General features: G+C 40.7%; 1 protein-coding gene and 1 long non-coding RNA gene across 4 annotated transcripts in view; one reads left to right on the top strand and one right to left on the bottom strand.

Moving 5' to 3' along the window:
- ELP4 (elongator acetyltransferase complex subunit 4) overlaps positions 1-23,935 on the top strand; it is a 240,597-nt gene that overhangs the window by 182,347 nt on the left and 34,315 nt on the right. Inside the window, exon 10 of one of the 3 annotated variants that reach the window (XM_087433045.1) lies at positions 22,498-23,401. The exons of the other annotated variants lie outside the window; for them this stretch is intronic. Coding sequence (XP_087289171.1) covers positions 22,498-22,611 — 114 coding nt within the window. The 3' untranslated portion in view covers positions 22,612-23,401. Of the gene's footprint in view, positions 1-22,497; positions 23,402-23,935 lie in introns of those variants that run through there. 3 annotated transcript variants of the gene reach the window in all.
- On the bottom strand, positions 3,296-22,593 carry LOC147916528 (uncharacterized). The gene is made up of 4 exons (XR_015552643.1): positions 22,456-22,593; positions 12,129-12,191; positions 10,870-10,984; positions 3,296-4,727 (listed from the first exon to the last, which is right to left on the bottom strand). It is a non-coding gene; the product is annotated as an uncharacterized LOC147916528 (long non-coding RNA).

Here is a 23,935-nt window from a genome sequence, read left to right as displayed (position 1 = left end):
GGCTTGCTGGATCTAGTTTTAGTTTTTTGAGGAACCTCCATACTGTTTTCCATAATGGCTGTATCAATAGTTCAGAAGGGTTCCCTTTTCTCCACATCTTCACCAACACTTGTTATTACTTGTCTTCTTGATGAAAGCCATCCTAACAGGTGTGAGGTGATATCTCATTGTGGTTTCAAGTTGCATTTTTCCACCTTTGCATGTACCTGTTTGCCATTTGTATGTCTTATTTGGAAAATTTTCTGTTCAGTTCCTCTGCCCATCTTTTAATCAGATTTTTTTTTACTATTGAATTGTTTGAATTCTTTATATATTTTGGATAATAACCCCTTATCAGATATATAATTTACAAATATTATCTCCCATTCTGTAGGTTGCCTTTTCATTTTGTCAATGGTTTCCTGTCCTGTGCAGAAGATTTTTAGTTTGATGTAGTCCCACTTGTTTATTTCTGCTTTTGTTGCCTTTGCTTTTGGTGTCAAATCCAAAAAATCGTTGCAAAGACTGATGTCAAGGAGCTTACTCCCTGTGTTTTCTTCTAGGAGTTTTATGGTTTCAGGTCTTATTTTCAAGTCTTTAATCCGTTTTGAGTTGATTTTTGTGTATGCTGAAAGATAGTGGTCCAGTTTCTTTCTTTTGCATGTGGCTGTCCAGTTTTCCCAGCACCATTTCTTAAAGAGACTGTCCTTTTCACATTGTATGTTCTTGGCTCCTTTGTCAAAACTTAATTAACCACATACAAATGGGTTTATTTTGGGGCTCTCTCTTCTGTTCCATTGATCAATGTGTCTGTTTTTAAGCCAATACCATACAGTTTTGATTACTGTAGCTTTGTAATATAGTTTGAAATCAGGGAGCATGATGCCTCCACCCCTCCACCTTTGTTCTTCTTTCTCAAGATACTTTTGGCTATTTGGGGTCTTTTGTGTTTCCATACAAATTTTAGGATTGTTTGTTCTATGTCTGTGACAAATGCCATTGGAATTCTGATAGGGATTGCATTAAATCTGTATATTGCTTTGGGTAGTATGGACATTTTAACAATATTAATTCTTCCAATCCATGAGCACAGAATATCTTTCCGCTTATTTGTGTCTTTTTCAATTTCTTTCATCAATGTCCTATAGTGGTCAGTGTACAGATCTTTCACCTACATGGTTAAATTTATTCCTAGATATTTATTTTTTTGATGCAATTGTAAATTGGGTTGTTTTCTTAATTTTTCTTTCTGATAGTTCATTGTTAGTGTATAGAAATGCAACTGATTTTGGTATATTTGGTATATTTGCAGGATTTGGTATCCTGCAACTTTACTGAATTCATTTATTAGTTCTAACAGTTTTTTGTTGGAGTCTTTAGGGTTTTCTTTATATGATATCATGTTATTGCAAATAGTGACAGTTTACTTCTTCCTTTTTTGTTTGGATCCCTTTTATTCCTTTTCCGTGCCTAATTGCTTTGGCTAGGACTTCCAGTACTGTGTTGAATAGGAGTGGTGAGAGTGGGCATCCTTGTCTGGTTCCTGATCTTAGAGTAAGTGCTTTCAGCTTTTCACCACTGAGTGTCATGTCAGCTGTGGGCTTGTCATATGTGGCCTTTATTATGTTGAAATACTTTCCTCTATATCCAGTTTGTTGATAGTTTTTATCATGAGTCGATGTTGAATTTTGTCAAGTACTTTTTCTGCATTTATTGAAACGATCATAAGATTTTTGTCCTTCATTTTGTTAGTGTGGTGTATCATGTTGACTCATTTGCAGATGTTGAACCATCCTTGCATCCCTGGAATAAATCATGGTGTATGATCTTTTTAATGTACTTTCAATAGGCAGATATATCTGTCAAACAAAAATTATGTATTTCTTTTAAAAACAGTGGTGCTTTTTGGTTTGTTTTGTAGAATACGGGATAGAAAGGGCAGTTCTGCTTATAATTGTTGTGTAAAAACCACCCCAAAACTTAGTAATATAAAACAATCATTTTATTACATCTAAAGCTTCTGTGAGTCAGGAATTTGAACAAGACATGGCAGGTATGCTCCGTGGGTGCACTGTTCCATGATGTCTAGGTCCTCAGCTGGAAAGATTTGGTGGCTGAAGGTAGGAATCAACTAGGAGCATCTTCACTCACATGTCTAGTGACGCATGCTGGTCATAGGCTGGGACGTCAGTTGAGGCTGTCCTCCAGAGCCCCTGTGTGTGGCCTTTCCATGTGGCCTTGGCTTCCTACAGCATGGTGGCATCTTCTTACACGGTGGTCAAACTGCTTAGATGGCAGCTCAGGGGTCCAAAAGTGAATGTCCTAGAAAACAAGGTAGAAGCTGCCTGGCCTTTTATGAACAATCACGAAGCGAAAACTGGTTGTTTAAAGTATTTGAACCCATGGTCTACTTTGACACAGTGTTTGTGGAATGATGAAAGATGAAACATTATTTGTCTAAATGACTCAGATTTGAAGTTGAGGTTTATCGTTATGTTACCTATTATTCTAGTAATGAAATGTCTCATTTTATTAGGGTTGGAGGAAGGATGTGTGTTCTTTTCCAAATCTGATATTTTGATTTTCCCAAACCTTGTACCTCTATGTGTTTATCAGCAGAAGATCTGAAAGCCACAAATGTTATCTGACACGTGTAATAATGACAGAGGAAAAAAATGTTTCATATTTTGTCCTAAAATTTTTAATTACTGAGAAGTCACAAATGACAAGTTATTACCCTCAAAGAACCATAAGGGTGAATTGTATAGTATGTGAATTATATCACAATAAATGTTTTTTAAAAAAGAACCATGGGGGCCGGCCTGGTGGCATAACGATTAAGTTGGCACGTTCCACTTTCGTGGCCCAGAGTTCGCTGGTTCAGATCCAGGCTCAGACCTATGCACCACTCATCAAGCCATGCTGAGGCAGCATCCCCCATAGAAGAACTAGAAGGACCTACAACTAGGATATATAACTATGTACTGGGGCTTTGGGGAGAAAAAAGAAAAAGAGGAAGATTGACATCAGATGTCAGCTCAGGGCCAATCTTCCTCCAAAAAAAAAAAAAGAAGAACCATAAACAGATACTGATTCTAACTGATATGCATGCTCAAGTGGATAGAGGGGAAGTATACTGATGTCTGCAACTTGCTGTGGAATTCGCCAAAAATAAGATGGATTGGTGGAAGTTTAGAGAGTGATAAAGCAAGTATTTAAAAAAGCTGATTGTACAGCTTAGGTGATGTGTGTTCTCTAAAAAAAAATCTTTCAACTTTCCTATATGTTTGAAATTTTTCGCAACAAAATATTGGGAAAAATCAGGAGACACTACTACACAACCACGAGAATATCTAAAAAAGAAAAGTGGGTTTTTTGGAATATTTTCTTCATTAAAAGTTCTGACCCAGTTTTGGTGAAGTGAAGTAAGTTATATTCACTACTACATCACATATTTTTATTCACATAATTGAATAATCACTTGGTAATAGAAAAGGCAAACAGAAGAGTTAGATACAATACTTCACCACAGTTCTGTGACTGCAGAGTCAGAACCTTCCAAAAAATAACTGTAATTAACACAATTTTGCCACCAGAAACATGAAAACTCTAAACTTCCTGTGTGACCAGAGTATGATCTCCACTTTGAATACAATTTGCCCTGCTAAAATCTTACACCTCTCTTTTCTCTTTAGGCAATTACTTCTAATTTTTTCCTTTTCTTTGACCTTAGCAATATGTTCCCTATTTACACATTATTCATGGAATCATGAAGGGTCACTATTGTCTGCCCAATCCCAAAATAGTTTGGCACCTTTTCAAGTTGTTTTGCGTGAATTGTACTGAAGTGGGAACCCGTTGACGCAGGCATACGCTCTAGCACTCTGGGCTCTGGTCAGGCCAAAGAAAACAGATAAAAGAATGAGAGTGTCTTTTAGTTGCTAAGCAAAGGAGTAGTTGGTAAGGAATAGTGAAACTTTAGGAGTTTTTAAGTCCTGCAGTAAAATTTGGACTCGCTGAAACAGTTGTACCTAACTGAGACTAGTACTAATAATTGGGGTCATTCAGCAGAACAGCTGTTGTGTGGAATGCCCTTCTGAAGTGTCCACCAATGACTAATACAGCTGTGAGATGCCGTGCAGAATGCGTGCACTGAAGAAACATAGCAGCACAGCGAGGAAGAGAAATTGGAGAGGACACCAGGGCCTGAGCAGATTCGCACTGCAAGATGGAGCAGAAAGAAGGCTGGTGCCAAGGACCAGATGGAGGAGTCTTGTCCCCCTGGCTCTCTTGCCCAGCCTGAGAAGCCAGGCCAGGGGAGTCTGTGATCATGCTTCTGGAATGGGGGCTATTGCTTAATGCTTAAGCTGTCCCATCAGTCAAAAGTGCCATTCAATATACTCCTTACCCCCTATTTTGTGTTCAGTCTTGGATTCCTATCAGAAACTTGGCAGCTTGGGAAGCTGACTCCTATTTTGTTCTGCTTAAGACTTTCACTTCCAAGTACATATTCAGGCTTTGTTTGCCCACTTTTGCTGTTTGCATGGTTGAATGCTGTCCCTGGAAAGATGTGCTTTGAGTTAGTATGAAGTCAATGAGTTGCCTTCACTATTCATGAGGAAGTTCTGAAGTTTCTGTTTCAAGGCTTTGACATGTCAGCGTGTGTAAATCTAGCTTGGTGCCAAGATGCCTGATGCCAGTGGGGTCCTTTTGATCTTGGTGTGCAAGATTTCCTTGTGGCTGCTAACCTGTTGCCATTAAAAGAAACAGAAAACTCTAAGATTATGGTCTATAACATAGATTGTAGGCACAAATATAATTAGTACTGTACCATAACACTGCTTTTGGTTTGTTAGACTTTTTAACTGTGTTTTTTTAAAAATCTGTTTTCTAAAACCCCGCATTCAACTCCTGATTTTCCATTCAACCCATGAAGATGCTTCCCAACAGCTCAGCTGGAATCTGGATTTGCTTTCTTTCATTCAGCACACTTCTGAACCAGTGGCAAGTCTTGTTGTGGGGAATATTTTGGGTAGCAAATTCTAATTTGGCAGCACCCTGGGGACATTAATCAATCAGAAAATATAAATGAGCAAATCATTTCTCAGATGAAATGGTTCGACTGAGAATAATACTGAAATGAAAACACCAACATGTTGACCAAACTAAAAACACGTTCACAATTTATAGGATCCATAGTACTGTTGATTTTATTTCACTGTGCTTTTCTTGGGCTTGATCTTTCAGCCTTTATATTAGATAACCGGCAATGACTCATTCACTGTTCTGCTGCTTAGTTCACCTTTACCACTTGCTTCCCGAGTGGCCTCATAGCCTTCCTCGCTTCCACCATTGCCCGTCTCAGCCTGGGACGCAGCCCCATTGCCAGCAGCTTCCAAAGTGTGTTGTTCTAGAAATGTTATTTATTCAAATTTTGGGTGAAAAATTGTAATTTAAGTGTAATGTATATCTTTATCATGATATAAACATACATAGTGTTTCAGATATTTAAATAACTGAAATCTTCCTCAGATAAAGAGCATACTAACCAGGTTGGCCATTGGAAGTAGAAGACCTCCCACAGGAAACTTTTAACATATAATTTGTTTTTGTTGTTGGTTTTTAATGTTTATTCTTTTGTCTAAAGAGCTAATGATTAAGACTTGAGAATTCAGGATGGACGTGGTTCTTGATTTCTACTGCACGGATTGAAGGGAATGGTGATCTCAGAAATACTGAGCTACTCTGAGTTTTTTAAATTAAAAAAATGAAAGTCATTCATTTAAAAATGCATACATGAAGTTTACGATTACCATTGCCTGAATTCAGATAGTTTAATAACCTGTCATCTGTGCCTTCTCAGTATTAATGCCTAGTAAAAGTGCCTATTTCAAAAGCCTTCCGTGGAAGGAAGTAAGCCTTGCAGGGCCCAATAATTTGTAGGACCCAGTGAAAATGAAAAATATGAGGCTCCTTGTTCAAAAAACCAGAAGAAGGTAAAGGTACTAAAATAAGAAGCTTTTTCCTTTCTCCCATGGTGTCTCCCTCAACCTGTACTGGTGTGTTTATTTGCTCATTTAGGTCATGCTCCTTCAGGCACATGGATGCTCTCAGAGCACAGCCTCTCACAGGCCCCGGGTGTCTCACCCCATGACTCATGGCACAAGCAGCCCGTCAAATGTCAGCTTTCCCCTCCTGCCAGCCACCAGACTGATACGCTGTACCCTGGCCAGAGTAGGGAAGTGAAGCCAGGCATCTCCCCTTCCCACAGCCCCACTGCCCTAACCCAGGCTGGATGGGTATTGCAACCTCCACACTGGAACGTGACAGCTGCCTGGATTAGAGGTGGGCAAGAAGCTTGCCCCTGCCCAGTGCCCACCAATGCTCTGAGGCACTGCCTAACCCTGGGCAGGAAAGCTGCCTCCATGACCCACCTCGGGATGCCATAGAGTGCATGCCAACCCTGACCTTTTCCACACCCACATCCAGGCCCTGAACAGGGCAGAGCAACAACATTCACTGTGGAGGGAGGGCAGAGAGTGGAAGGCCAGTGGGGGCTGAAGCACCAGGGGATGGCAGAACCCATCCTGGGAGGCCAGGAGAGGACTGCACAGTGGCCAAGCTCCCTCCCCTCCACGTATGTGCCATTGTCCCATCAGACCTCGCTTCCAGAATACAAATCCAAAGATAAAATTATTAAGAATTTCAAGACAGCAATCACAGAGCATTACGCTCCAAACACCTGGCCCTTGCATGTGACACCCATGAAGCTGCCTGCAGGCTAAACCCAGTCTACCCATGAAATCATGGAGTAATGGCTAACATCTCTTATGCCAGGCACTATTCTAAGCACTTTACAGTATTGATTCATTAATCCTCAAAAGAACTTTCGAAGTATGTGCATTGTTATCCTCATTTTACAGATGAAGTAGTTGGTGTCCTAGGTCACTCTGTGGTGAAGGGCACATCACAGATTCAAACTCAGGCAGTCTGCTCCTGAAGATCCTTATTGGGCAACTGAAAAAGGAGTGAGTAATAGACATTCACTGAAGAATCAAGTCGCTTAGAAGCACTGTGCAATGTTGGAGTCTTTGTCTTAAAACAAATTTCTAGAAGGTAAAATCCTAATGGATTACAGGTACCTTGAGTACTATCTGTTAATAGGCCTTTGCCTTGATCTAATTAAAGCATCAAAAGCAACGATCAATAAATAGGCTTCCCTATGAAGTAATGTCAGAAGACTGGAGAGAGAATGGAAAGCAGAGGGGTTTGTGGATACTCCTAGAATTGGGACAGGTTAAAACCTTGTGTAGATGTCTTCTCCAGCCCCACCACGTTGTCCTGTGGAAGGTCATGCAGTTAACTAACAACAGTGCTGGGCCACTGCCCTCTTTGTCCTGGATGAGGAAGGGGAAAGGCAGTTTCCAGGCACCTCTGTTATATTCTTGCTACCTGCTGAGACCCCTCCTTGAGAAAGATGCTCTGGGTAGAAAAGGAGCATGGAGCAGGGAAAAGGGGGTGTCAACCAATATCTCCCCGATGCTGGCTCTATTTTCTTCCTGTCTCTCTTATTAAAGAGGATTCATGTTTCCTGTGTGAAAATACTAATGTGGACTGCCACCAATTCATCTTAATCATAATTGCTGTTATAAAATCACTATGTTGATTGAAATTTCTATTATAAAATCTTGAGTAACTATCTTGGAGGAATTGCTGGGTCAGTTTGTCTAACCCATCTCTCCAAAACAGAAGAATTCAAAGATCATATGCAGTGTGATTTTTTTTTGACACCTCTGCCTTCAAATTGCCCACAAGATAGATCCTAATAACTCTCATTTACTTTATTTGTGGAATTTGCAAGTGACCACGCCAGAGCCCATGACTATTACTTCCTCCACTGACTTCCTGTTACTCTGGAGTATAGTATGTCACCATAGAAAACCATGGAACAAGAGCCAAGGCCAACCTGTTTATTTACCCAGTTTATTGAGGAATCTCAACTCAGGAGGTATACACACTAACCAATTTTATTTGATCTCATGGTGGCTTTCGACTGGCTTCGTCAAATCTTTTCCTGTCCATTAAGTATATCTTTGTCATATTCACCAACTTTGGGGTCTCTTGTTTATTAAAAATCAGGATTGTTTAAAACTTTAATCCCAAATGCAGTCTAAAATCACATCTGTCCTTTACCCAACCGTGAGCTGAGACCTCACCGTTTGGAGGTTGAAGGGATTGGAGAGCAGAGGCTGATTCTGAAGCTTCTAGTCTTCCCTTCTCTTTGCAAGGCCCTGGAGAATGGAGCGGTAACAGGGCCGTGTGCCTTTACATGGCTGGCTACTCTTAGAGTCCTCTGTTGATTACGACTACTTTTGGGGCAGGCATCCAAATGTTGGCCCTCTCAGGGGCTAGATATGAGATTTTCAGAGGGCCTTGTAGGGTGTCTACCCCATACTGTTTTCTGATATCAGAGTCTCCTCCTCTCCTGCCCACAGTGGTATGCCTCACCACCCTTCTGCTGATGGATTCCTCTTGCCAGGCAGGCCATCATCTGGAGCAGAGCACCCACCTGCTGACCCAAGTGCAAATCCTACTTGTCCCCAGGAGCTTCCTGCATCCTCCAAGGCCAACCATGGAGATGCAGGCTGCTCCAGCACTGCCCCTTCTCTGCTCTGCCAGTTCTCTCTGGTTCTCTCTGCTTTGCTCAGATAGGCACAGGGGCATATTAGCACATTCTCTGCCTAAACAGATATCCAGTGGGGAATGAAATGCCCATCTTTCCATCTTGTAGGTGCAACCAGTCTTTGAGGTAGCCTTTTGGAGCCCCACCAGCACCTCTGAAATAGCCTCGTTGAATAGACTTTCCTCTCACCACAAGCACTGTACTTCCCACAAAGACCAGTGGCCCCCCCCACAACTCTTGCCCTCCTTTCCCCAAACTTTCTACGTGGAGGTTGGGCTGATCGCTGTGGTATATTCTGCCACCTTTTAGGCTTGAGAGTTGTCTGGGCCCAATTACTGAGAACTCTCTTTACGCTTTACTTGTCCCTATTCTTGTCAAGAGCGGTCCATGCTGTCAAGTGACAATAAAAGTGCCACTTGTTATGCTCTTATATTTATATGCTGGTAGAAGAAATAACTTTCGATGCAGAGCAAAGTTCTTGAGAAGTCTTTGGCACACAGTAAAAATTAAATAAGTGTTCATTCCTTTGCCCTTTCAAAAAAGGCTGAGATTCTAAGAGAAGGCTTAATGAAGGAAGATAGTATATCAATTACACTTTGATAAAATGGATAGGATTGAAGAAAGATATTTCAGCCAGAAGGAGCACATGAACGAAGGTCGGGATATGGAAAATTGGAGAGCAGATTTTGGGAAAGTGAGTAAACTTTTTGGTAGCGGAAAAGCAGGATATAAGATCGAAAAGCAGGCTGGGAACATCAATCGGGGGTTATTGAGGACAGGATTATGGAATCTAAATCCGGGTACAGTGGAAAGGCTTTTCAGCAAAGATTGTGACCTGTTGAAAATGGCAAATTTGGAGAAGTTGACTGTTAGGTGACATGCCAAATGGGGTGGAAGAGAGGAGACTAGAGTGGTAGTGTTGTAACAGTTTTAAAAAGAAAAAATAGAGGGGTGGCGGAGGTCAGGTGTGGGGAGCACAGGAAAAGGAGGACGTAAGCAATATTGAGGTCGTTTGTGATTTCTGATGACTCATCTCAGAGGACAGGACGTGCCAGCCTGTCCCCGATGCATGCTTCATGACACTATCCTGTCAGATGCACCAAGTCAACAAAGGATTCTCTGGTCCTATAAGCTGAGGAAACTCGGCATGGTACCGTCCCCGCTTAGAAATTCATAGTTAAAGTAACGTTGCAATCCCAAAGAAAAAAAAACAACTTCATCTTTGTAGCTCTCATCATACAGAATCAGTGTTCCAAAAAACATACTTTGGGAACCACTGCACCATGTTGTATGTTATGAGTAGATTGATGTGCTGATTTGTACATTAATAATGTATTTTTCTTAGCAAACATTAAATAACAAAAGGGTAATTTATGATGAACTCTGCTCTGAGTAGAAAATAGTTCTTCTTGGACGCTCTAAGCTTGAACTCTATCTTTTGAGACGTGACCTTGTCTCATATTCCAAATGAATATGAGCACAAGACCAAGAACAAGCAGCTCCAATTTTATGATTTTATAATAATTTCTAGGATTGACTTTTGTGGCCTTAAGAAACATATACATCAATATCTGTGTCCTCAGCTTTGGGCTCAGAAGAAAAAGAGCTTTATTTGTAGAGTGCTTTTTTCCTTTCAAGTGAGCCCATATAAAGCAAGGGTTTTGTTCAGGCGAATAACAGGAGGAAAGCTATCTCATTCACTGTGTTGTTACACATAATAACTGCTAACTAAAAATCTGTTGGATTATGAAAGTAAGGCAGATATTAATTACACTTTATACACAAAGAAATTTGAGACTTAAAGATGGTAATTTATTGGCTCCAGGTAGCTAGTTGATGATCGAGCCAGGGCTTGGGAGAATCAGGTCTCATGTTCTTTCTAATAAAGCACTCCACCTTAAAGAGTAGAAGGTAAATTAACCACTTCTGTCGAATGTCAAAAGGACTTTTCCTTTGTTTGTAAATTATTCCACACTTCTAAGGCAGCCTAGCCTCAAAAGCTGCTGTGTTCACACTTGTTCGTGGACAGAGGTCCCTCCCTTGCATACAGTTATTAATGGCAATGAATGTAGTAAGTGTGTCCGTCTTGCCTTTCGCTTTTCACTGTATGCACTAAAAAATATCAAAGACTAGTAAACTCTGACTCTCAGAGCAGGAATTATGCCCAATTGCATAATAAAGAAAGTGGGACTCAGGCAGTGACTTACCGCCGTTATTGGGCGAGGTGATGACAGCAGAGCACACATCTTAGACGGCTTTACAGCACCGAGCGTGCGGAGTAATTACTCCAAGTTCGCATCTGTTTAATAGCAGATCTGTTGACTGAGGGAATAAGCAGCATCTTATTCGTATATCTCCAGTATATTTTTTCACTTAAAGAGTCTCGTCTATCTCAAAAGTAATGGTGTGTATTACTTTAAATCAAGCACAAACTGTGCTATATTATTTTTTAAAAGCCTATAAAAGAAATAAGCTTTACTTACAACAATAGAAAAATGGTGAAATAGGTTTTAAAAGCCATTTGCTTTATAGCTTTAATAATGTTCAAATACTAGGTTAATAAAAAGGAAATTTTTTGTTTTATCATTTTTCTCATAGTACATGTTTTTGATGTGTCATTTATAAAATCTATTTCAAATCTATTTTGTTGTGATCCGATTTATAGTTACTTTACATATCTGTTCATTCTGAAAAGTATTTTTAATAATAAAGAAGAATATGTAATCTGTTAAAAGGAAGGATGGTTACCTCAGAGAATGGAGCTAGAGAATTAGGGGTAGGGAGGGGCACTTCTAGTTTCTGCTCTCTATATATTTTATATTTATATTATATTGTCTTTTATAATATATTAATTTATTATAAGCATGTATTACTGTTAGAATTTTTTTGAAATTCATAAAATTGGTTTGAAAGAATGAAGGCATGTAATTAACTTAGTGGGCATTTACACTTTGTCAAAAAATTAAGTATTTCAAACATACAGATACTATTCAAAAGCTTCTGTGTATCCATCACCTGGTTGACAAACGTTAACATTTTAGGGAAGTAAATTTTTAAAAAGTAAATACCCAAACTGGGCCTGTTGAGCGGGAGTCAGCATACGTTCCTTGGCCCTCCTGCCTGAGCCAGTGCTGGGTGGCAGTGGCATATGCGAAGACTGCTCGGTCTCCACACCGCGCCCTGCTGCACGGCAGTTGTGACTGTCGGTTGCTGGGCAATGGATAAAACAGCAAACCTAGCTCCCTTCACTTCTGCGTTTATTTATCTAGATTAATGATGTAGACCATCATAAACAAACAAGATATTTGTTATATAAATAGGGTGGCTAATGCATTTCAGGAAATTTTAAGATTTTCCTTAGCATTCATGTGTACTTTCAATGCTTTTAACCTTTGGGAGGGAGATATAGATTGTTTGGAAACCAAAATTAAAGTTAGATTGAAAGAGTACAATATGATTTCCTTACCTCATGGTAAATAGTACCATGAATCCCAGGAAAGTGGGTTGAGTTTTCTCTTTGAATTGTTTCCTAACAAATAAAAAGAAGTTATAGAGTAATTCATTGGTATTAAAGCACAGAATAGTCTTACCATTTAGAGGAGAAAATCTCAAGTTATTCTTGGCTCTCATTCTCTACCAAAATTCAAAGGAAAATCAAATCCAAAAGAATTTTTTTTAACCAGTAAAACAGAATGTTATAATTACAGCTCATTTAGATTGTGCATTTTCATTTATAAGATCTAAGAAAGTTATAGATGCAGCATATTTCAAATGTTCTATAAGATGTAAGTCTGCTGTCACTTGTAATGGCTGTGCTCACCGTGTTAACAGTCAGAAGCTCCACCGTCTCTCAACAGATTGTTTCCGCAATTAGTATCTATGTACTAAGTTAGCAATAAAAATATATATGGGTCAATTTCCTCAGGCTTTACCTCCCAAAAGTGTTTCGAAAATAAAGTGAAATAATAGATAATCATTTTAGGAGTGAAATGTAAAATGTCACCCAGGAAAAAATGTCTAATAAAAATAATAATAGACATCAATACTGCATACTGGAAATTAGACTTCAGATCTCAAAATATTTTCCTTGTTACACCTTTCTCCTCCCCTTTTATTGGTTGTCATGGTAATTCATATTAGTGGGGAAGCTGAGGCATGTAGAAAAGAAGCATAACTGCTTCAGCTGTACGAGGAATTGACGCATTTACTAACACTGTTGAAGAACTGACGACCATCCTTATACGCCCAGTTAGTTCTGTGAGACAACCAGTCAGCTTAATCAAAATTATCCAGTTGGCTCTGCATGTGAGTGTGTGACACAGCCTGAGTGGGGCTCCTCTGTGCTCTTCTGCCTGGGCTGGTCTAATTCAGCCACATTGACTGCAGCACTGCTCGTTAGGCTGAGACTTGTCCATCTTCAGATTGTTTAGTGGCCGTTAATTGGTGAGATTATCTTATTAAAAAGGCCAATTTAGGGCCGGCCCTGTGGCTTAGCGGTTAAGTGCGTGCGCTCTGCTACTGGCGGCCCGGGTTCGGATCCCGGGCCCGCACCGACGCACTGCTCCTCTGGCCATGCTGAGGCCGTGCCCCACATACAGCAACTAAGAAGGATGTGCAGCCATGACATACAACTATCTACTGGGGCTTTGGGGGAAAAAATAAATAAATAAAAAATTAAAAAAAAAAAAAGGCCAATTTAAACTCTTAACAAAATGGGTATAGAAGGAAAGTACCTCAACATAATAAAGGCTATTTATGACAGACCCACAGCCAAGATCATACTCAATGGGGAAAGGCTGAAAGCCATTCCTCTGAGAACAGGAATGAGACAAGGCTGCTCACTCTCACCACTCTTATTCAACATGGTACTGGAGGTTTTGGCCAGAGCAATTAGGCAAGAAAAAGGAATCCAAATAGGCAACGAAGAAGTGAAACTCTCACTATTTGCAGACCACATGATTTTATATATAAAAAACCCTAAAGAATCCATTGGAAAACTATTAGAAATAATCAACAACTACAGCAAAGTCACAGGGTACAAAATCAGTCTACAAAAATCAGTTGCATTTCTGTATGCTAATAACGAACTAACAGAAAGAGAGCTCAAAAAGATAATACCATTTACAATTGAATCAAAAAGAATAAAATATCTAGGAATAAATCTTACCAAGGAGGTGAAAGACCTATATAATGAAAACTACAAGACATTATTGAAAGAAGTTGATGATGACATAAAAAAATGGAAAGACATCTCATGCACATGGATTGGAAGAATAAACATAGTTAAAATGTCTATATTACCTAAAGCAATCTGCAGATTCAATGCAATCCCAATCAGAATCCCAATGACACTCTTCACGGAAATAGAAAAAAGAATACTAAAATTCATATGGGGCAACAAAAGACCCCGAATAGCTAAAGCAATCCTAAGAAAAAAGAACAAAGCTGGAGGCATCACAGTCCCTGACTTCAAAACATACTACAAAGCAATAGTAATCAAAACAGCATGGTACTGGTACAAAAACAGACACACAGATCAATGGAACAGAATTGAAAGCCCAGAAATAAAACCACACGTATATGGACAGCTAATTTTCGACAATGGAGCTAAGAACATGCAATGGAGAAAGGAAAGTCTCTTCAATAAATGGTGTTGGGAAAACTGGACAGCTACATGCAAAAGAATGAAAGTGGACCATCTGCTTTGGCCATTCACAAAAACTAACTCAAAATGGATCAAAGACCTGAAGGTGAGACCTGAAACTATAAAACTCATAGAAGAAAATATAGGCAACACACTATTTGACATTGGTTATAAAGGAATCTTTTCGGATGACATGCCTACCCAGACCAGGGAAACTAAAGAAAAAATAAGCAAGTGGGACTTTATCAGATTAAAGAGCTTCTACAAGACAAATGAAACCAGAATCAAAATGAACAGACAACCCACCAGCTGGGAGAAAATATTTGCAAAACATATATCTGACAAGGGGTTAATCTCCATAATATACAAAGAACTCACACAACTGAACAACAAAAAAACAAACAACCTGGTCAAAAAATGGGCAGAGGAAATGAACAGACACTTCTCCAAAGAAGATATACAGATGGCCAATAGGCACATGAAAAGATGTTCAACATCACTAATCATCAGGGAAATGCAAATCAAAACAACACTAAGATATCGCTTCATGCCTGTTAGAATGGCTATAATCACCAAGACAAAAAATAACAAATGTTGGAGAGGATGTGGAGAAACAGGAACCCTCATACACAGCTGGTGGGAATGCGAACTGGTGCAGCCTCTATGGAAAATGGTGTGGAGATTCCTCAAAAAATTAAAAATAGAAATACCCTATGATCCAGCTATCCCACTACTGGGAATCTATCCAATGAACCTGAAATCAACAATCCAAAGAGGCTTATGCACCCCTATCTTCATTGCAGCATTATTCACTATAGCCAAGAAGTGGAAACAACCCAAGTGTCCCTCGACTGACGATTGGATCAAGAAGATGTGGTATATATATATATATATATATATATATATATATATATACACAATGGAATACTACTCAGCCATAAAAAAGACAAACTCGTCCCATTTGCAACAACATGGATGGACCTGGAGGGTATTATGTTAAGTGAAATAAGCCAGAAAGAGAAAGACAAGCACCATATGATCTCACTCATATGTGGAATATAAACCAACACGTGGACAGAGAGAACTATATTGTGGTTACGAGAAGCAGTGGGGGTAGGGGGTGGGCACAAGGGGTGAAGGAAGACATGTATATGGTGATGGACAAACAAAAATGGACAACCAAAAATTTCACAATGTTATAAACTATTAAAACATCAATAAAAAAATAAAGGCCAATTTAAGAAAAGTCCGATAGTGACCTCAGCAAGATGGCAGCATAGGCATAGTCCTTCCTATGGCACAGTGCCAGGCATCCGGAAAACATTCCCACCTCCCAATTTATCCCTGGGGAGAGAAAGAGAAGACTGGCCCTACATCCTGTGTTCTGACTTAGGGACTTTGGGGTGGGGGCAGTACTGAGGAACTGGCTTCTGTCTTGCCTGCCTCAGAGCGCTAACAGGACCCAGCATACTCTAGATGCCTGGGGGCCACAGAAAACAAAAAGGAGCCGGATGGCTTGCCGCTGCTCCAGGACACCAGACAGGCCTGTACAGCTCGGCGGCCCCTTCCTCTGGGGAAAGAGAAGTGTGGAGCGTGTATCTAGTGTTCTGGTTTTTCAGGGGCTGCCCAAGACTGGTTTCTGTCTCACCTCCATAGCATTGATCTGGGCAGCGATTTCTTGCATATGACACCAAAAGCTCAGACAACAAAAGCAAAAATAGCAAGTGGTACTACATCAAACTAAAAAGCTTCATCACTGTTACAGGGTGAAAAGGCAACCTACTGAATGGGAGAAAATATTTGCAAATCATGTGTCTGATAAGGGGTGAATATCCAAAATATGTCAGGAACTCCTACAACTCAATAGCAAAAAAAAAAAAAAAAGAAATAACCCAATTAAAAACGGGCAGCGAACTTAATAGACATTTTTCTAAAGAAGATATACGAATGGCCAATAGACATATGAAAAGATGCTCAACATCACTAATCATCAGAGAAATGCAAATCAAAACCACAATGAGATATCACCGTATACCTGTTAGGATGGCCATTATCAAAAAAACAGAAAATAGCAAGTGTGATTTTCAAAAACCTCCTAACAAAGAAAAGCCCAGGAATCAGATGGCTTCACTGGTGAATTTTACTAAAAAGTAAGTGAGGATGTGGAGAAATTGGAACCGTTGTGCACTGTTGGTGGGAATGTAAAATCATGCAGCCTCTATGGAAAATAGTGTAGAGGTTCCTCAAAAAATTAAGAAAAGAACTACCATATGATCCAGCAATCCCACTTCTAGATATTTATCCAAAATCCAGAATTGAAATCAGGATCTTGAAGAGATATTTGCCCTCCCACATTCATTGCAGCCATCTTCACAATAGCCAAGGGGTGGAAACAACCTAAATGTTCGTGGATGGATGAATGGATAAAGAAAATGTGATGTATACATACAATGGAATATTATTCAGCCATAAAAAATAAGGAAATCCTGTCATATGCTACAACGTGGATGAACCTGGAAGACATTATGCTAAATGAAATAAGCCAGGAACAGAAGGACAGGTACTGCATGATCCCACTTATATAAGGTAACTCAAGTGGACACACTCATTGCAGCACGAAGTAGAGTGGTGGTGTTGGAGCTACAGGGAGGAATTGGGGAGCTGCTATTCAATGGGCGTAAAGTTTCAGTCATGCAAGATGAGAAAGTTCTAGAAGTCTGCTGTGCAACACTATGATTATGGTTAACAATATTGTACTGTACACTTATTTTTTTTTTTTTTTTTAAAGATTTTATTTATTTATTTTTCCCCCAAAGCCCCAGTACATAGCCGTCTGTCATAGCTGCACATCCTTCTAGCTGCTGCATGTGGGACGCGGCCCCAGCATGGCCGGAGGAGCGGTGCCTCGGTGCGCACCCGGGATCCGAACCCGGGCCGCCGGCAGCGGAGCGCACGCACCCAACCGCTAAGCCACGGGGCCGGCCCTGTACTGTACACTTAAAGATTCATTAAGGAGGTAGATCTCATGTTATGTGTTTCTTACCACAATAAAAAAAAAGTCTAGTTATGTTGATCTTGTACACCAACATTCTCATGACAAATGGGGAGTGTTAGGGTGAGACAGGTTTGCATGAATAAGGCAAGACTAATAAAAGTATATCTGTGGCTTGGAAGTTAAGTGCGCGCGCTGCGATGCTTGTGGCCCGGGTTCGGATCCCGGGTGCGCATCGAGGCACCACTTCTCTGTTCATCCTGGGGCCGAGTCCCGCATACAGCAACTAGAAGGATGTGCAGCTACGACATACAACTATCCACTGGGGCTTTGGGGGGAAAAAAAAAAAAAAAAAAAGTATAGTGACAGTTAAAATTCTCCAAGGCTGATGATTTCTGGAAAATATACGTGACTGTACTACACTGAAATGCAGCTTTCACTAAGGCTGCTTATATGTTTATTTTCAAAAGTGTGAAATTGATATTTATTATAGATATCAGAGGAAATTTTCCTCACTGTATTTTAGCACTTGCTAACTTTTTTTTTTGTGATTTGTTCTTAGAGCTATTTCAAATGTGATTTTCTCACAGTAGACATGTAGAAACTGTTTTCTTGACATGTACAATATGTTCACAGTACTTTCTCCAGTCTTTCTTTTTGGTGTCCAGGTTATTAATAGTGACAAACTACTTTGTTTTAAATAAGTCTAGGAGTATTTATATTTAATAATTTTTTAATGTAGTAGGAATTAATTTTACAGAATCGCTTGACATTCATGCTATATTAACATTATTTTAAAACTGCAACCTGCGTGAGTTTTTAAAGAACAAGTTAAAAATACCAATAGAAAGTGATATTCCAATACCACATGTTTATCTACAAATCCCTTAGGTTATACTTATTGCTGAACTCCCTCCTCCCTGTGTGCAAACAAGCACATACTCGCCAGAGCACAAGCAGATCCATCATCTGCATGATTAGTATCAACATTTCCATTTATTTTGAATGTACAGCACGTATTTATCTGAATATTTACTCACAGACTCCCCATTTATTTCATCATTCTGCTACCACCCGAATTCTGAAAATGAAAATGAAGAAAAGTTTTCTTTCCAAATTCCTAAACATGCGTTGCTCTCCAGCTTTAAAACAGCAAACACAATTGCCGAGAGAAGCTTTAAGAAAGCCAGTTTTATACCTAGAGGCTGTAAAGTTGGAGGAGTTATGTAGACATCATTCTAAAATGTGTACTGAATTATCTGATTTGGCTGTCTGGCCTAAAGTTCACCAAATAATTTCCAGAGCTATAATTCATTTTTCACTTATGAGACCTTATTCAGTTATTGGGGAAAAGGTTTTTTTCCTCCTCTCAAGTTTTTCCAGTAATGCTTCCATGTACCATTAAACTACTGGCACATTTTACTCTCAGAGGACAGATTTTGTTTGGCATCCTGAGGAATTTTGATATATTTAAGAAGGTGAGAAGTACACATTGGCATCATTTAAACAACATAAGTCTAAACCCAAATTGGCTTTTATATGCCAAAGAGGTGAAACGTGCCAACTGTTTAATAGTACACAATAACTGTTCAGCTACATAAGTCGATCTCAGCAAAACAGTTTGGTGTGTGTTTTATCCTGAATCGTTTAGATACAATTATGCCTTATGGTGCCTTAGTAATAGAGGCCTGTTGTCCATGACTCTCGCATAAGCCAATATGAACAATGCTGAAACGTTAGTCATGCTAGAGTTGAATAAAATGTAAGAACGTTGCCTGAGGTCACAAGGCTTCTTCAGCAGCTTCTATGCTGACAACAAATGTGAGAGAGGAAAATAAAGTGAGGCTGATGATTGTAGACAGTGAACCTCTTAACTTCTTTGAATAAACTTGAACTTTTAGTGAGTTGGGGAAACATGTTACAGATTTTCTTTCATTTTCAGACTTCTAAATATATATACTATTCATTTTTAACTGGACCAACATTTACTGAGTGTGTGTATGTATGTATATATATGTATGTGTATGTCTATATATGTGTGTATATATATGTGTGTATATATGTATATGTATATATAGAATGGGATATATATATAGAGAGAAGCCAGATAGAGGGAAGAGGTTGAAGTTATAGAAATAAGGTACATTTCTCTCTGTTACCAAATCAAGGGAAAAGGACTAGATGGAATTTTACAAATACGTAGGATATATTGGAGATGTTGTAATAGATTAGTTTCATGGCCTACATAAAATTCACTTTGAGTAACCTGAGGTCACTCCAAAGAGATAGACAGTCATCTTCCAGACAGCGGAAACTGAGGTGCACTGGGAAGGTAGTGGGACTGCCATCCTGGAGAGACACACCATCGGTAATAAGTCACCGTGGATAGAGAAAAGCAGCAGTAGTTTTAAATATAAACCCCAAATAAAAAGTCACAAAACGTGCTCTAAATCTGGCTGCTTCTCTCGTAGGCAGCTCTTTGTAGTATGCTCCAGAGTGAGTGGTAGCAGAGATTTACTTATTTAACAATGATTGATGATTTTTGCACGCAACCTAGGAGCCAGGTAGTGGAAGGTAAAGTTGGAAGATGAGTAAGTCATGAAAGCCTTCTGTATATTTAGTGCCAAACAACTTTTCTACAAGATGAAGTGAATTAAAGCATAAAAGTTATTACTTAAAATTATATTTGGACTATATCCAAAAAAGAGCTTTCCTTATAATATGCAAAACAGAGATTTTACAATTGTAGATTACAATTCCTTTTAGAGATAAGCAGCTGAAGATAATTTTAGAACATCCTCCAATTATTTTCTTTTTCTTAAGTGAGCAGATTCCTTAGTTCTGTTCCCTCAAGGTATTAGTTAATATTATTATCTCTTCCTCTTGTACATCTAAATAAATACCTCTACAGCAGAGTAAACCCAGATCTTATAGCATGGATTTCTGGTTGACACTTTAGTGAACACTGACCTATGAACGTGACTGGTGTTGCTTCTTTCCCCACTCATCAGACTCTCTCTGTTACCCTCGGTGAACTGACAGATACAGTAGGGCAGAAAAGGCTGGTGGATAAGAAACAGTCATATATATATAAAGAAGTGTTAAATTGTGCAGAGATAGCTCAGCAAAGATAGTCAATTAGGTCTAGAATAAAGAAGGTGCTGGGACTTGGCGAAACCTTGAAATGGGGAAGAATTAGGAAAACACTAAAAGAAGAAGATCTTCGTGATGGAGAAGAGCCTAAGTGAGAGCAGGGAGGTTTGATGCCAGTGGCATGCTGGGAAACGATCTAGAGACTGCCTCACTGAAGAGGGTTGTGCTGGGAAAGAAACTGAGATGGGGACGCTTTGTGGAAAGTCCTGAAAACCGCAGAGGGTGTGGAGAGCCGGGGTGGGTTCTTGGCAATATGTAAAAGCAACACTTGGTGAATATTAGTGCGGTAGAAGTGTACGGGGCTTATTGGCACAGGCAGAGAAAAGGGTCAGGAATGCAGTTATTTTACATGTGAGGTCATGAAAGTCTCCAAGCTGTAGGAAAGGTGAAGCAAGAAAAGAAAGAGACACAAAGTCCCTTCCCGTAAAACAATCAACAAGGTTGGACATGGATTAGTTATGAAGTGCAGCAAATATGCTAACAATGCGGCTGTTACCTGTGGCTCTGCTGAGAGAGATTTCCCCCTGCACCTCGGGCCTAAATCCTTTATACACACCCACACAGCGACTACGCCAGATTACTTCCTCTGTCCGTGCTTTCTGATTCTAACACATGATCTTTACATAATCTCTGTTTATAGTCTATCATGAGAATGTGGAGGCTCGTACATGTATTTACAGTAGGTCTCTGTGGAGTGTAGGTAAAAAGAGGAAAGCAATTATGGGTGAGAGAAGAAGGAAGGAGAAATACTCAGAAAAATACATACAGAAATGTAACCGCATAGTAATTCCTGTAACTGGAAAATAAGGCGAAATAGATGCTCTTATTGACCATGGCCAGGGCCCCGGCAGCTGCTTTCTTCCCCTCGGCTCCCGTGAGCCTCGTGACTTGGCAGTGTTGGTGGAAGCACCTCCTGGAGGCCGAGTGTTTGGGTGGTAGTTACTCTTCTTCCCACTTTGCTGCTGGCACAACAGCACTCCCAGGAAGCGGGGACGGGTTGGCGCTGAAACTCAGCTTCAATGTGGAGAGCAGAGGCTCTCAGGGGTTACAGTCAGGCCTTGTCTGGACTCCGGAGAAACTTCTGGAAACCTCCAGGAAAGCAGCCGCCTTCTTCTGAGGACATGGCCAACTCGTTCTCACTCAAAACATCACTTCCCTGTCACAGGGGTCCCCTTCAGGCTGCCTGGGTGCAGTCACTGATTTCTCAGAGTCCTTGATTGTCCTGCCTGAGGGCCCAGCCTGACCCCACGACGAGACCCCGTGCCCTTGTCCTGTTGCTCAGTTCTCTCCCACAGAGGCTTTCTTCCATAAGGAGTGTTGGGGTTTTGTTTTTGTTTTTGCATTTTCTGCTTTCTGCCCAATACCTCAAGCCCTCAAAGAGTGAGAAATGTGTACTTTGTGAGTTCTCCCTCCTGATACGTGTTCCTCACAGGGCTCATTTAATGTCTGCTGTGGTGAAACCAGGCCTGGCCCTGATTCCCGTGATCTCCCTGAGTGCTCGGTTCCCTGTCCACCTTTAGTTCCCTGTATTCATGGCTCACCTTCCTTTCTCTAGCCTTGAGGCAGACATGCACTAACTGAAATATGCAGGAAGAATATACCTTTTCTAAAGACTGCCACGGAACAAAATTCTTCATCCTCCAGTGTTTAATCTCCTCCTCTTGTCAGTATCTACATATAAAGTGTCTAAGATTTTAAAGGCCGAAAGAATCCAGGAAGTCACCAGTGCTAACCTTTTATTTTATGTACAAGAAAGTTAAGTCTTAAGGTCGTAACCTAAACGCTCCTCAACTGAGCATAATGTGTGCATTTGAAACGATGACTTCCTAACAAGTCCACCAGTGGAAACTGCCTGTGGCGCCTGTTTGTAAAGCTGGCTCTAGCTGTAGCCAAGAACAAGCCCAAAGCTCTTTTAAGGGATTAATTTATTTCAAGCATTAATTAAGTTCCTACTTTATGTCTAGCACTCTTACAACTCAAAAATTAATTTGAAACACTACGTACCATCTTCTTTCCAACCCCCATCAATCGTGTGTCTTCTCCCAGGTCTGCATTTTGGAAAGTACAGGAGAAGGAGGAGGAACCACAAGTCTAGTGCTGGGGAAGAGAAGCACAGGACACGTAGCTGCTGTTAATACCATACAGGGAAAAATGGCGTAACCTGTTGGAAAGGCCGAACTGGAAGGAGGAGGAGGGAGACTGCATACCCAGAGTTTGACGTTGAATAGACACTCAATAAATATTTTTTAAATGAATAAAATGAAATGAATCAGTGAGCCACAGACCCGAAGCCCGGTCTCCAGCACCGCCCCACAACCTCTTGGATATATCTACTTGATGACCCCAAAGAAACTTGAAAGCAAACATGTCAAAAACTGAATTAATCACCTGTCCACCCATCTCCTACTCTCTGATGTCCCGGTCTCGGTGCCTCACACGCATCCAGCCACCTACACCGCTCACCTCGGAGTCAGCCCCTCTCATTCACACCTCACCTCCAGTCCCTTAACAAGTCCCATCAGCTCTACCTTCACAGTGCCCCAGATCTAATCGGAAGTCTCCCACAAAAAGATACAAAATATAGATGGTTTATCACAACTTCAAGTAATCCCTCTGTTGTAAAAGCTGTGAACAGAGAAAGGGAAAGCTGTTCAACTCATGTTACAAAACAAGCGTTATCAAAGCTAGATAGGGACAGAGGAGGATAGGTCTGTTTCCCTATGACCACAGGTACAGAACTCCTAGATGAAACACTACCAGGTAGAAGCTGGTGCTTATTCTCTCTCCCTCCTCGCTCTCTCTCTGTCTCACACACACACACCCCATTACTAGGTACGGTTTCTCTCATGTAAACAGGAATAGTTCAACTTCACAAAGTAGAAAAGTGCTTGATAGCCAGAGGGGCGGAGTCAAGATGGCGGCGTAGGCAGACTCTGAACTCACCTCCTCCCGTGGACACAGCCAATTTACAACTACTCGTGGAAAAATTACCCCTGAGACAGAACTGAAAACTGGATGAGAGGAACTCCTGCAACAACGGACAATCCTAACTGGGGTGGAGGAGGCAGAGACTCCCTTCCGGAGAGGAAAAACGCCGCCTTCACAAGCCGCCAGCGTCACGGCCGCCGGGAGCAGCTCACAGGTACGCAGCCTCCCTGGAGGAGCGGGGCCCTGAGCCGGGGAGCGCCCCCGCTGTGGGCATTTTGTGGACCCAGCACAATCGACACCAGCGGCATAATATCTGACTTTGCCTGCTACTAAAGCATTGGGGAGCACCCCCAGAAAACCCGGTTCACAAAGAAACTAAAACTGGCTCTTAAAGGGCCCGTGCACAAACTCACCCGTTCCAGAAAGCATCCTAAAATCACCAGAAAGAAAGGTGCACACTGCTTTGGTGATAAGAGACTCACCTAATAGGCCCTGAGTGCATCTCGGTGAGGGGTGAGACCTCTCCAGGGACTGGGACATTGGCGGCGGCCATTGT

The sequence above is a fragment of the Ceratotherium simum genome, chromosome 7 (genome assembly GCF_057802395.1).
Source record: "Ceratotherium simum simum isolate JZ-2026a chromosome 7, ASM5780239v1, whole genome shotgun sequence".
Lineage (NCBI taxonomy): Eukaryota > Metazoa > Chordata > Mammalia > Perissodactyla > Rhinocerotidae > Ceratotherium > Ceratotherium simum.
Note: the sequence above shows the minus strand (reverse complement) of the source record. Positions and strands in the feature narration are given on the sequence as shown.